At 44.0% G+C, this 15628-nt stretch overlaps 1 protein-coding gene across 3 annotated transcripts in view; it reads left to right on the top strand.

Moving 5' to 3' along the window:
* ALMS1 (ALMS1 centrosome and basal body associated protein) overlaps window positions 1–15628 on the top strand; it is a 205365-nt gene that overhangs the window by 68327 nt on the left and 121410 nt on the right. For all 3 annotated transcript variants that reach the window (XM_085642774.1, XM_085642775.1, XM_085642776.1), the window contains 2 exons: window positions 832–991; window positions 3704–5050. In XM_085642774.1, the coding sequence (XP_085498900.1) occupies window positions 832–991; window positions 3704–5050 (1507 nt within the window). The remainder of the gene's footprint in view (window positions 1–831; window positions 992–3703; window positions 5051–15628) is intronic.

Here is a 15628-nt window from a genome sequence, read left to right on the forward strand (position 1 = left end):
CTTCACGTTACCACCACAGGCGAACATTGCTTCCCTCTCCCCCAGACTCCAGACTGGAACCTCCTTCTGTACTTCTTCCAGATCCTAAATCTTCATATGCAGCCACATACCCTCAAGCTCAGTGCCATCATCCTGGCCCTACTGTTCCCTTTTAAGTCAAGCAGTGACCATTGTTACCTCAAAATATTGCACACCACCCTTATTAACTTCCTCACATACACATAGTGAGACCACCATGCTTCAGCTTCCCTCCGCCCCTATAAATTATAGCCAAAAACCTTTTTTTTATCACATTTGTTGTGCACATATAGCGGTAAATTTGTTTACTGTTTGAATATTGCAGTGTACACTGTTTTGTATGCAAATCTAAAACTACCTCAAAGGCTCATAGGCATAATGATTGGCACACACTTGGGACCTGGTTTAGATCTCAGCGGACGGTTACTCTGTCTCAACGGTGACTGATAAGCCATCAGCCGAAATATAAATCCCATTATATCCTATAGGATTGAGATTTATATCAGACCCTTGTTCATATTTATGAAAAAACAGAAATGAAAACCCCTTTGAGCTAATTCCTGACCTGGTTGAGGACATGCAATGTTTGCATCACTGACATGGAAGGTTCTGAATCATTATTCTAACGTTTATTCTGCTTCAGAATGTTCATACTTGGTAAATGTAATGGATCTCTGAGGTAATAAATGTATTTATGTATGGATGGATGCTCTATTTGCATAGCATGAACCTAGCTAACATGAAGCAGAGCACTGTAATATTTTAGTTAAACGTGGTAATGTTTATTGTCTTTTATCTTGTCTGTTCTGCAAGGCGTACCTTCGCAATCTAGGAATAGACCAGTCACCCTCCACCATTCTCAACCCATTTGTTCCCAGAGGACCAATTCGAGAGCCAGAATTTTCACCTTCCGAACTCAGAACGTTTAAGGAGTCTGCTGACTCAACAACAAAAAGCATGCTACCTTCAGAAGGTATGGTTGGAGCATCTTATGTTCAACTGGGAATTGAAATGTGTAAGATCTTCATTCTACAAAGATGTGGCACTTGATTTTATCATATGCACTATCTGTAATGTCACTCACTATAGTTCTCCTAATTCTGAAACTTTGCTTCTGTATGTTACATTTATTGTCATTTTAAATGCATAATAGTTAGGATTATTTATTAGTCAAGCAGTAAATGTGTTGAAACTTGCACATCCCATGTGGCAGTTCAACATACCATTCTTTTGGAAGTGTGTGATGCGCTATTGCGTCCCATTGTGCGCTGTAGTTACCATTTTGAACCGAAGGAAGCCATTATCACTGCCACCTGATGGTTGTATAAATGAGAAGGACATTTAACGACATTTAGCGACAGAGGTTTAGGGAGCTTTATTGTTTCATTTGCAAATGTCCACGTTCTGCTTTTGTGATTTGAATTTCCTGAGAGTATCATAGTTATTGAAACTTGGCTAATGTCTTCTGAAGGCTTCTGGGTGGTGGGCTCTAAATAGATGTCCCCCATGACACTGAAAGTGGACAACAAACAGCTCTTTATAGAAACTTGACCACCATGATTGCTTATTTTTGGTGAAGTGTTCTAATGACCAGCAGATATCTACTTAACTTTGACCTGGTAAAGATGGTCATTGGCATTATGGATACAGTTGGCAACACCTGATACTTGGTGATAGGAGAGGTAGAATTACACATTCCAACTAAAATCTGTGAGTTGGACACTGGAGAGAGTAGCGGTGGAAACCAAGTCATCTTCTTCATTCCGTTTTTTTTAAAATAGGTCTGTTCCATGAAAACTCATGTTGGTTTGGCCTCACTTAATCCTTCTATTTAATCCATTTTCCTAGTCTGATGTTTCCTATTTCCCTAATCTCAAATTTTGCTTCATCTGTGGCTCTGTATATGTCTGGCCTTTGAGTCGACCTGGCCTCATACGTGCAATAAGATCAGATTCAGAGTCGTAATCGAACTCCAGCTGACAAGTGTCCAAAGAGGGTATGCAGTGGGTGCAGTTGCCATAGATTCTGCTTTAATGTCCCCATTCCCTGAAAAGTCAACAAATCCACCTGCAGCAAAAGAGCATTTTCTTAGTAACTTCACATAGAATAGCATTGCATGATTGTTAAGAAGGTAGTAAGCTCCTTGGGGTAACTTTGCTAAAACTGGATAGATACATCATAGTTAAACCTTCAAAATGACTCTATAAATAGCAGCTGTCCGGCCCATAGTCACCATGTTATGCGCAAGAGCCTGTTCATTTCCTGAGCTTAAACAATGATCATTTAGCCGATATTATGTCTCCTCTCGTTTCAGTTGTGTCCGGGTAATGGATTCCAAAATATTGTCTCATATTTTGTGAACATTGTTGCACCTCCTCATCGCTTCTTGTCTCTAGTGTTTAGTTTTAGACTTGTAATCATGTGGAATCACTGTGCTCCATGTGTCAATGTCTGACTGCAAGGTATTTGCAGATCACTTCATTTATCCTCACGACAGAAGCACAGCATGTGTGGGCAAGAGCTGAGTTGCTTTCCTAACTTTGTCTGCATCAGGCAGGTGGCCGTGATCCTAATACCCAAATGGAAATACTGCATCACCCCCTTACAGGCAAATATCGGTCATTGTCTGCTGAGACTTTAGTCCTCAGAAGGCTTGAACAAAGATGAGGAGATGCTTGGAGGGAAAGGTGAGCTGCAGCAGATGGTGTTTTCCCATATTTTGGAAAGAGATTTCCTCTTGCATAGAGTTTTTGGGCTGTAATCTAGAGTGGATAGTATCAGCCATAGCTATGTGCATTTTCTTCCATAGCATGTATTTTTGGTACTTTTTCCTAATCCCACTCTTTTTTCTCCGCAACAAATAGACTGTTCTGACCAAAGCACTTGGTGTTTATAGGAGAGGGGTCGGGATATGGGTCAGACCAATCTCTACTGCTAAATATTCATCTTGTAAAATGATTGTTTTGGGCGGAGAGGGGAGAGTGTGTGTGTGTGTGTGTTTTTGTGTGTCTGTGTTTTGCCTGTCACATGATGCAGGTACCTCATACCTAGCTTTGCAACACTGGCCAGTAATTGACCCTGTGCCTCATTGGAACAGTCCAGCCCGAACTGCCATAATTTGAGGTAACAGTGGCTAAATTGTTTGATAGCAGAGTGTGTTGCAGAACAAAAGAGTGGGCGTTGTTTGTAACACACGGTGATGATTGAAGGGTAATTTAGGAAGGAAAGAGTGGACCAGATGTGAAACAAATAAAGGTTATAGATTGTTTGATAGCAGAAGGGGTGATAGATGGAAAGAGTGGGGTGTTTGTTTTATAGCAGTGGTGGATGTAGGTGGGATGGGTGGATCGTTTGATATGGTGAAGATAGAAGGGTAATGGTGGAAGGAAATTTTAAACCAGTTGTGAAACATGGTGATATATTGTTTGACAGCAGAGGGGATGATGGATTGAAAGAGTTGGATGTTTTTTAGTAATTCATGATGATGATGGAAGGTAAGTGGAGCACAAGGTGAAAAATGCAGGAAATTAGAGGGGACAATGTTTGCTAGAGCAAACTAATTACAGAAGGAAATATCAAGTAGAACGCTTGCCATTACATGTAAATAATAGGAGAAAAAGGGTTGACTGCTTGATAGAGCTGTGAGTAAAAGTCTGGTAACAATCTTCTCTTTGTTTTTTTTTAGGTAGCTCTGTAAATGCAGCTGATAATTCCCCATCTAGCCTCTATTCTGGCTTTTCCACCATAAGCACGTCAATCCCAGTAGGGTCAGATTGTGGACCTGATACTCCACCCCCCACTGAGCTCCCGCTGCAGTTTACATTAAGAAGTGCTAATGAAAGACCCATAAGTCAGTACAGCATAACTTCTGCCCAAGGAACCAGCCAAGCACAACTTCCAGTTTCTCTTCCTTGTGAACTCTCACCTCGGTTACCTTTAACATTGACTGAGGAAACTCCTGCAAAAAAGAATAGCTCCAACTCCATCCAAACCGAAGACCCACAAGACTACCAAACCATAGGCCCTGTGAGTGGCGGTGATGCAGAAGAACCAGTTAATAACAATCAACAGTTTCTATCCCCGCTGCCCAGCCAGCTGGATGAGGAGAGCCTTTATCTTGTTGATAAACTGGAATATGGAACTGCTACCCGCATCTCTGACAGTCTGACCTCAAGCCCTCTCCTGGAAGATTCGCTTGATGTGCACAAATGTTCTCTGCCATTGACCTCAAACTTCAGTGCCTCACCGGATCAGTACAAGGAACAGGTAAATGATTCCTTTGTCGGGTCAAAGACACTGAGAGAGATCCGCCAGTTGCTGGCAGAGGCAGACAACATTCACCTGGGGGAGTCAAATCCTACTTCTCCCCTGACTTCTTTAGGTGGCAGTCATGAGGGCTCTTTCTCATTGTGGAGAAACTTGCATGGCTCCCAAGATTCAGAAGCTGTCAGGTGGAGCACAGAAAGCAATAGTCCAGTGCTTCGGAGAAGACTTTCATGGGATGCCTCTTTGACTAGCAATTTGACAGACAATCATTCTATGGTGAAATCAGCTTCTTTAACAGATGGTATTGTACAGTGGGATAGCCTTGATATTAATGATCAGCCTAGAAAACTCAGCTTAGAGCCATGGGAAAGTGTTGAAAATATGCGGGCAGCGTATACTGTAAAGAGGGCTGAGCCAGAGGGTTGCAACCATGCACTAAGTGGCAGAAATGCACATCTGGCAGTTTTGCATTCAAGTGATGACGTCCGCACCCAATCCAGCATTGAAAAGATTTCAGTAGACCCATCAGCTCGAACCAGAGACCTCTTGAGCAGTGTCTCCGATGCGGTCAGTGGTCTGGAACAGGCTCTGGCCATGACTGATGGAGGGAGGGTCAAAGAGAGACCTGCAGTTCGAGAGAGCGATGACAGCAGCAGTGTGGACTCGCTTGCCGCACGTGTCACAAGCCTTCTCAAAGGGGAAGCCCCTGCTGCACGTGCAACACAGATGATCCAGAGATCAAAGGAAGAGGAAAAAAGGCAATGTGGTAAGAGTATTGGGTGTTCATTGGTTGATAGATTTGTTTGAAATAACTCTTTGTCTCATTATTTGCAATGGTCCTTGCTACTATCACTATTTCAATATGTTTCCAGCAGTAGAGTATGCCTTTCTACGATTTAGTACTTTCCTGGTGGTTCTAAAACAACTGCCTCTTGTTCCAGATATCTATTGTAATTAGTTCTGTAAGATTTCTGTCTCATTTCCTATCTTTATAATCAAGCAAAATACCTTTACTCTTATGCCACTGCTCTTTCATCTCCTTACTCTGTGGGTAATCTAACACTTAGTATAAAAAAAGACTCTACTGTTCCCGGAAGTCAGTTGCAGCTGAATTGGTTACAGCAAGGAAGTGAGAGATGTCCCAATGTGTGGCACCATTCTAACTGCCATTGAAAATGCATCCTTCCCGCTATCATAGAAGGAATTTGCCACAACAAACATAAACCAATAGGGATTCTTTTATAAGGATACATATTCCTAAATAGCTGTTTTTTTTATTGAATTTGAGCCCTTCTGCAGCAACCTGTGCTGTGTGTGTGTGTGTGTGTTTGTGTGTATATATATATATGTATATATGTATATATATATGTATATATGTATCTCTCATCCCGTGAGTGTGTTTAGTAAACTTTTCTAAGACTTAAAGATATAGACTAAGCTAGAACATAAGTTAAATTACTATTCATTCTGTACTAGTAATTAGTCATACTGTTTCTAACATATCTCATCTGAGTGGCTGTGTGGCTTTATTAGTGTGTGAGTAGATATCTGAGTGGCTGTATGGGTGTGTGATTGGCTCTATGGGTGTGTTAGCGTGTATGTGAGTAGCTGTATGGGTGAATGAGTGGCTGTGTGAGTGGCTATATTGGAGTGTGAATGTGTGTGTGAGTGGCTGTAAGCATGGGTGAGTGGGTGTGTGAGTGGTTGTATAGATATGTGAATGGATATGTAAGTGGTTCTGTGGGCGCATGGGTGTGTGAGTGGCTGTATGGTTGAGTGAGTGGGTGTGTAAGTGTCTGTATGTCTGTGTGACTAGATGTGAGAGTGGCTGTATTGGTGAGTGAGTGGGTGCATGAGTGACTGTATGGGTGAGTTAGTGAGTGTGTGAGTAGCTATATGATGAGTGATTGGTTGTGTGAGTACTAGTATGGGTCAATGAATGGGTATTTGAGGGGGTTGTGTGGGAGTGGGTGTATGAGAGGTTCTATGGGGTGTGAGTGGGTGTGTGAAGGGTTCTATGGATGATGTAATCAGTGATGTCATTTGAGATGTCATCAGTGATGTCACTGACCATGTCATGAGTGATGTAATATCTGAGGTCATAAGCAGTGCATTGTGGGGGGCGTAAGTTATAGTTAGCTCAGATAATTATAACTGTTGAATTTCTGTGGTTTTGTACGAGTGAACTCTGAACCTAACTATAATGTCCCTGTAAACTTTGTTTTTCTTCAGTGAATTTCTAAGTTAAACATTTTTTTATTTCCTAACTATAACGTAAATTTATACGTTTTTTTAAAACCTATTTTCTAACTATAACGTTCTTGTAACCTTTTGAGAGTGTGAGCGAGTGCATGAGTGTCTCAGTGGGTATGTGAGTGGGTGTGTAAGTGTCTGAGAGGGCCTGGTAGTAGCTGCATGAGTGTCTGAGTGGGTCTGTGAGTAGGTTTGTGAGTCTTTGAGCGGGTCTGTGAGTGGGTGCGTGAGTGTCTGAGTGGGTATGTGAGCCGGTATGTGAATCTCTGAGTAGGTGTATGAGTGCCTGAGTGGGTCTGTGAGTGGGCATAAGAGTTTCTGAGTGCATCTGTGAGTGGGTGCATGAGTGCCTGAGTGGGTATATGAGTGCTTGTGAGTGTCTGAGTGGGTCTGTGAGTGGGTGTATCAGTGTCTGAGTGAGTCTGACAGTGGGTGAGTGGGTGGATGTCTAAGTGTCAGTGTGGGTGGGTCAGTAGCTATGTCAGTGACTGTTCCGCAACACAACCACACCTGTCCGTTTTTTCATAAAGAGTCCACAGTTTTGCACAAAATATCTACTCAAGTGGAGTACTTTCTACTCATTAATTGCTAAGTGCTGCGTCCTTGGGTAAATGCCCAGTATGCATTCTGCATTACAGCTGTGTAATGGAGCATGAGGGAATGCCACCAGTGACCGTGTGCGCGTTTTGGCAATGTGATTTTTTCTCATGCATCTTTATAAAGAAATTCGGGATAACATGAATCTTCCTATAGAGAAGACGACAAGAGTACAAAGAGGCAAATCTCCACCAAACAAGGGTCCTTCCTCCTAACTATACGAAGTAAGTGCTTCCTTGTTTGGTGGCGATGTCCTCACACTCCTCTGTATCGAACTCCTCACCAAAATCGGCGGGAAATGTGCTTGGGGGTGAGGGGGGGTTCGCTTGGGAAGTTGTCCATCATTCTGGCAAAAGGGAGGAAGACCTTTGCATACTAATAAGGTGGGCGGGTCAAAACGGGTGAAGCTTCTGGGCAATTTGCATATTTCCATACTTGTAGCCATTCAAAGTAAGAACCATGGACTCTGCTCTCACCAGGACAGGACAAGAAAGAACCCACTCGTCACAGTCACATACAGATTTCGTTCCAATAGATCAACAATGCATTCACCTACTTGAAGCATTTCAGATCGTTTTTCAATATGAAATTACAGAGAAAACCCACTTGCTTGCCTACGCCAAGCCCAGGAGTTAGGATTGTATGTCCTTTCCAGAAGTGGAGCTTCAGTGAGGGCACCTGCCATGTTTATGTATTCAAGTGCTTACTGTTGAGGTTTACCTTTTGTGAAATAAGCAGCAGGGCCAGAACGGCCCATGGAACACCATCCTTAATGGGGAAGGGGCTGCGCAGCTCACCTTCCTGGGCCAATTTCAATCCCGGGGTCCCCATCCCCCAGGGCCCGGCTTTAATTGAATGGGGCTGGGGGATCACACAGCCCCTTCTCCCGTGTCGATTGTGGCCCCGGGGACCCCATCCCCGGGTGCCTGGCCATGTGTCCCTAGGTGCCCTAGTCCCACCCAGGGCACCTAGTGTGTAGGATGGGAATCGCGGGGGAGCCTCAAGGCTCTTGCGGTCCTAGACGGCTCTCTGCCTCCTGCGGGAGCCAGCATTGCTCTTGCACACATGGAGCTGCTGGAAATGCAGCTCTCTGATTGCAGAGCAATAGTTTAATCTCTTTCCCTGCCTGCATGTCTGCAGTTAGGGAAAGAGATGAAACCTCTGCTTCCAGCTAGAGAGAGCACTTTGACAGCTCCCGCATGTTGGAAGTGGACTGTTTGCTTTTGCTTAGCGGGAGCTGTCAGCTTCCGCCAAGCAAAAGCTTGACATAGCGGGACATAGCAGGATCTGGCCCTGGGGATAGCAGTCCCCAGGGCCATTAATAGCTCCAGACGGGAGGGCCCTTCTTTGCAATGCATGGGCTGGCCCTGGGCAGTTGGTGGTCCCGGGGCCATATATGGGCTGAGAGGACGGCTGCGTTCCCCCTCCAAAATATATTTTAAATGCTGACCCCAGGGTCCCCAGTGCCTGAGATGTCCGTATGGCCCCCGCTAATTATTGGTGTTAAGCACCGGGGAGGTGGTGGTCCACGGGCTCTAAAGAGCCAATGGAGCAGGGTCCGCGCGCCCCCCCCCCCTCCTTTTTAATAATAAAGCCCGAGGATCTCTGCGGCTCCCTCCAATATTTAAAAGAAATCCTTGGGGAGGTGGTGGTCCCCGGGGAACAAAAAGCCTTGGGGGATGGAGCCCAGTATGCCCCCCTCAATGTCCACATTCCCCCAGGACCTGGCCCACCTGGGGGCGTCTTATTTTTATTTTTTTTATTCACAGTGATATTCACAAATATGGCAAATTTTGCAGTGAATTAAAAAAAAAAAGAAAAGTTTTTTGCCCTGCCGGGGTCCCTCTGAGACCCCAAGACCAAGGATTGGGGGTCCGAGTATTCCTCCTCTGCCCTCTTTTGTTTTTTTGGGACTCGGCTGAAGCTGAGTGCCAAGAGTGGCTGCCAGCACTTCAACCAGGAAGTGTTTATGGCAGCAATCAGAGTTCTGCAGATCTCTGCACAAACTCGTAATTATTCGCGAATTATTCGAGGATGTAGATATGCACATTTGGATTTCCTTTAATATTTTGCAAACTACTGTACGGATTCACACCAAATAACAAAAAGTGCAATCTGTGGACCAAAAGCAAGCTTTCCTTCAAATTTGGTCTAATTCTGTCCAGCGGTTTGGGCTGCAGGCGTGTCTAAAGAGTCTATGAGAATTAACATGGGAATCACATTATTATTACCCCTCTACCCCCTTTTCTCTGCCCCTGCTTGATGGATCGTACTGAAACTTGCAATGCACAACTAGATTCCATGGTGTACTCTTTTGGGGAAATTGCATGAAGATTTGTCAAACGAAGCCAAAGATATAGGCGAGTCAAAACACGGAAACATGGTCCTAACTATAACTATCCACTGGCGACCGCCAGTAGGTAAGATATATATCTATATATATATCATTATATATATATATATATATAGATATATATTTACTCTCTCTAGTGCCTGTGGCTCCAACTTCTGTCTTGGCAAGAAAGCATGTAATGTCCGGGAGAGTCAGAAAAAGGGGATTTTCAAAATACTTTACCCTGCGGACACGACTTATAAGTAAGTATAGAGGGAAGGAGGGGCTAGCTCTTGAAGTCTACAAACTGTGTTACTGGTCATGAAGTATCCAAGAAGTTGCAAATCTACTCAAATCGTAAGGGCACTAAGGCAGAGAACTAATAAGAAACTATTCTAAATATATAGATTGATGAATTGTCTCCAAAATAATTCCTTATTGCGCTTTTAAGTCTGAAGAAGAGCACTTTCCCTCTGCTGGACTTTTTGAGCAGATCATTTTGTTGCTATGGATCAAGATGCTGTTGAGCAAATAGCAACTAAGGGAGTGTAGTCTGGATTATGGAATATGGAGTATGGAAAATTGTTGTACCTTAATATTTAATATTTCTAACTCGCATCTATATATCTTGACGCTATATATACAAATAAGCAGAGAACTCTGGGTTAGTTCCCAAGTTTAGGTGAAGAGCAGTTCCTGTATAGAGTACCCTAAAAAAACAGCAATACTCTGCATCTGATCACCTCAAATGTCTGTTTTTCTAGCAAAGGTTTGATGGATAGGATTAGCACAGTGCCCTCCATGCCGAGCTAGAAAGAAACAAGGTATTTTGCCATTTTTACTGGAAAGTCTTTAAGCATAGGTTTAGCACAGTGCCATCCACGCCGAGCTATCAAATTACAAAAACCTTTTACCACCACAGGCACAGTTTTACAGCTTTGGACTGGAACAATACCAACCAAACCAAACAGATTCAGAGTGTTGCTGGTGTTGTGGGGTGCTCTATACAGGGGCTGCTTCTCGGCTAAACTTGGGAACCACCCAAAATTCTCTGCTTTTTTTTTATAGATAGATAGATATATCTCCATTTCAGTTCACCAGCAGCCGCTGATACTCATGGACGGGTGCCCAGTCTCGTGAGGGTGAAACTCACTTCAATATAGATACTGCCTTTCAGGAAACGACCGACACTTGTGGGGTGCAAAACAGACTTCTTTATTCCAAGAACAAACCCAACAAACACGTTTCAGCTGTGCGCCTTCCTTAGTGTTACCATGTTCAGTGAAAAGCATGTCATTATAAAACATGAATTCATTGGATAATTGTTACCAGGACTCAGTGACGGACTGTTAGTGTATGTCTTTTTGGATTCATGATTTCAGTACCAGCCATTTTAACACTATTACATTTAATAGCATTAATGCACATTTGAATTTCCCAAAAATAAAATTCTAAAATCATAAAACACTTAAATCCTTGTTCAGTGAAAAGCACGCCAATATAGAACGTGAATTTATGGAATAATTGTTACAGGTAATCAGTGACAGACCACTCCTGTATGTCAATTCAGATTCATGATTTCAGTGGTGGCAATCTTAACACCGTTAATTTTCATAGCATTAAAGTACATTTGCGTATCCCAGATAAAGCACAAATCATTCTGTAATTATAACATGCTTTAATCCACAATAATTCATCTAGTGTTAAATATGGTCTTGTATCCAGTGGATCTTATTCTTCATTTCCATGATTGTTTTTTGGCGGCTCTCTTATACTGTTCTTGCTCACAATGGTATTTCATTATAATACAGATTAATGACCCAATAGAAGGCAATTCGCCAAAACGCGCTGGTCCATTCTTACCGATAAAATGCAGACTGTGTAAATAATTTAATAAACAGAATTGAAAAACTGACCAGGAAAGGCGTTTCCGTTTGTTAATCATGTGCCGCTGGATCTGGTGTTCATGAGGAGAACACCCAAGGGAGACATATATATATATACAGGGTGAGATGCACTGTTAGGATAGGCACTTGCACTTTATTTTTTAGTAACAGGGGGTAACCTAGGCCCACTGGGGCAGGATTGATCATTGAGTTGCATGATATTGCTTATATTATGCAGTAATTACTAGCAATTGCATACACATTATGTGTTTGTTTGTAGGGACAAAAGCTTAATCAACTAATTTTTCTGACGTAATTTTATCAATGCTATGTGGCATCTATTATTTACTTGTCCATGTCAGTGACATTTTTAGCGCTTTTAGCATTTATAGAATTTCTATTTTTATTTTAACAATGCTATGCCCTTTTTTAGGTCTTGCCTGACCCAGCGCATGCGCTAGTCTTTTTCTGGCATGATTTCTCTATTTTAACGTTGAAAAACAGTATCTGTAAAAAAGAATCACAAATAAATGTATATTAATAACTTTCAAATTTATACTATTCCATTACTGTACAAACACATTTCATATAAAAACTGACTAAGAAACAATAGCCCTGAACCACAAGTGTGACGATGGTTAAAACACTACATGCATTGTGCATACTACTTTGAAGCAGTTCATGCCCTAAAGCCTACCTCACTAAAAGACTACATGCTAACTGACTGAATGATTACAGTACTATAAGGAGACACACTAGGTGAGTAACAGGGTGTTTGCTAGAAGTGTATGAATACTAACTGGGGAATTGAAGGTGTGAAAGACAACTGTGAAGGTGATTAGAGGACTGCATGCATACTGGATAGGCATTTGAAGCAGTCCATGTGCTAAGGCCTGGCTCACTGCATGAGTACTTGGGTACTGACTGAATGATTAGAGTACAGCAAAGAGAGTGCCTGGGTGAATTTATAAGTGGTAAGCTTTTGGCGCAGGGAATGGATTAGTACTTGGTACTGAATGGGTCACTAGAGAAGTGCAAAGGGAGTGACTGGATGTTTGCTGGACTTTATGGATACTGACTAGGGAATTGAAGGTGTGAAAGACAAGTGTCTAGGTGGTTAGAAGACTGCATGCATAGTGGATAGGGGTTTGAAGCAGTCCATGTGCTAAGGCCTGGCTCAGTACATGAATACTTAGGCACTGACTGAATGATTAGAGTACTGCAAGGAGAGTGTCTTGGTGAATTTATAAGTGTTTGGGTTTTGGCACAGTGAATGGATTAGTACATGGTGCTGAATGGGTCACTAGAGGAGTGCAAAGGGAGTGACAGGGTGTTTCCTGGAAGTGTATGGATACTGACTAGGGAATTGAAGGTGTGAAAAACAACTCTGTAGGTGGTTAGAGAACTGCATGCGTAGTGAATAGGCGTTTAAAGCAGTCTATGTGATAAGGCCTGGCTCACTGCATGAGTACTTGGGTACTGACTGAATGATTAGAGTACAGCAAGGAGAGTGCCTGGGTGAATTTAAGTGGTTGGCTTTTGGCACAGTGAATGGATTAGTACTTGGTACTGAATGGGTCACTAGAGGAGTGCAAAGGGAGTGACAGGGTGTTTCCTGGAAGTGTATGGATACTGACTAGGGATTTGAAGGTGTGAAAGACAAGTGTATAGTATGTTAGAAGACTGCATGCATACTGCATAGACATTTGAAGCAGTCTATGTGGTAATGTATAGTTCACAATATAAGTACTTAGAAACTGACTAAATCATCAGACTACTGCTAGGACAGTGCCTGGGTAAAACTTTTAAATTTTCAGTTCTGGCACAGTGAAGAGAATAGTACATGGTACTGCACCTTACTGTCAAACCCTGACCCATTTTATCAATGCATAAGCAAAGACTGGCTTCTAATGCTACTTAAACTTGACAACATGACCGGTTTTAAAAGAGTTATCTGTCAGAAAATACACAATGTTACCAAACACTTCTCTCACAGTGGTTCCCAAATGCACACACACTCACTGTGATTCTAGGCAAGCACCACTATCCCTAGGAGTTTACCAAAACTCATTCACTACAGTGGAAGTGGTAAGGGAACTGCACACAATCTACATATTTCAGGACTGCACTTTAGTGTCAATGCCTGACTCATTTAATCAAAGCATAAGCCATAACTGGCTTCTAATGCTACTAAAACTTGACAACATGACCGGTTTTAAAAGAGTTATCTGTCAGCAAATACACGATGTTACCAAATGCTTCGCTCACAGTGGTTCCCAAATGCACACAGACTCACAGTGTGATTCTAAACAAGCAGCACTATCCCTAGCAGCTTACCAAAACTCATTCATTACTGTGTAAGGGGTAAGGAGACTACACACAATCTACATATTAAAGTACAGCACATTAGTGTCAAAGCATGACTCATTTTATCAATGCATAACCAAAGACTGGCTTCTAATGCTACTAAAACTTGACAACATGACAGGTTTTAAAACAGTTATCTGTCAGCAAATACACAATGTTACCAAATGCTTCTCTCACAGTGGTTCCCAAATGCACACAGACTCACTGTGTGATTTTAGACCAGCAGCACTATCCCTTGCACTATACCAAAACACATTTCTTCATCTAGATGGAGTACTACATTTTAGTGTAGAAACATAACTCATTTCACAAATTCATAAACAATGACTGGTTTCTAATTCTACCAAAATATAAAAACAGCACAGTTATCTGTCTACAAACACATGAAAAACACAAATGCTTATCACAGAATGGTTTCTACATGCACACACACTGTCAATAAGATTGTAGAGAAAAAAAGTACTCCCTACACTTTGGCAGGAGAAATACATTAGTCTGATTAAAATCTAAATAGTCTACATACATCCCTTCACAATTAAATAACTCACCTTTCAAGTTGTTTTGTAGATTAAGATGTATATCTGAAAGAAACACGTTAGTTAGATTCCTCACCTTAGAATATCCCCAGGCGTCAGGCTGGATCCGGAAAGATTTTTGTAACAATACCCCTTGCGCGTCACTAGGCGTCGTCTGCGGCTCCGCGTCCTTCGTTGGCATCGTGCGCCGGAATGACGTTGTCGGAGTACTTAGGCGCCGCCCTCGCGCGCTGATGTCAGTTCTTCTTTTTTCCGCGCCAGACAGCGCCGATCCGGGAAGAGCTTACCCCTTAGTCAATTTTTTACTAAACTTTTTTGACTCTTTTTGGTCTTCTGTCGACTCGACTCTGGTGCCGGTAGGATGCCTGGGTTTAAAGCCTGTGACTCCTGTCATCGACTGATGTCGGTGACGGACCACCATCGCCGGTGCCTTTACTGCCTGGGGGCCGACCACGACGCGGAGTCGTGCCCCGATTGTCAGGTCTTGACCTCGAAGGCAAGGCGGGAGCGGTCCCGTAAGCTTCTCGAGCTTTGGCACTCGGCTCCGCGCCGCTCACGGTCCCGGTCCAGGAGGAGGTCCAAGGACCGGTCGCGGAGCCGCAGTCACCATCATCGCTCGTCGGGCTCGAAGTCTTTGGGTAAGTCGAAGCGATCTAAGAAGTCCAAGAGGCGACACCGCTCTTCAGACTCCCCTCGCCGGTCGCGCGACTCGGCCGAGGGTCAGGGTGGTCCCACCCCCGCGGCTCCAGAGCCGCAGGAGCCGCGTCCGTCTCCATACCTGCCGGTCCCTGGGACTGACGCGACTCCGGCGGAGGTCAGTGCCTTCCTCTCGGCCATGAGGGGCCTGGCTCCGCCGTCGACGCCTGCCGGCGCCCCTTCGGGACCCGCGGGCTCGACTGGGCGACCTCGCATGCCGGCGGCTCCGGCCCCGGCGCCATCGATGACTTCGGTCCCGACGCCGCAGGTCCCCGAGGGATCCAGGCCTGGATCTCTGCCGGCGCCGGTCGACCTCACGACGCCTCCTCAGCCGGCGCCAACACCGGTTCAGCCTCCGGCGCCGTCTCCGGACGACGCCGTTCCCCGGTTTAGCCCCTGTCCGGGCCCGGTGCGGCGCCGCTTGACGCCGCACCCGACGCCGATGGATGAGCGTTTCATCTACCGCCCGGCTCCGATCATTCCTCCTGTTTATCAGGAATCCGATGACGGGGCGACTGGGAGGGGTCTGAGGACCCTATGGCCATACAGGGCCAACTTTCACAGGACTGGGCAGACGAACTGGGGGATGCCAGTTGTCTGAACACTTCCCCGGACGCTGGTTTCATCTCTCCTCCGACTGGGGCCTCGAAGGTGCTTCAACCGTCAGCAAGCTCCAC

The sequence above is a fragment of the Triturus cristatus genome, chromosome 2_2, assembly GCF_964204655.1.
Source record: "Triturus cristatus chromosome 2_2, aTriCri1.1, whole genome shotgun sequence".
Classification (NCBI taxonomy): domain Eukaryota; kingdom Metazoa; phylum Chordata; class Amphibia; order Caudata; family Salamandridae; genus Triturus; species Triturus cristatus.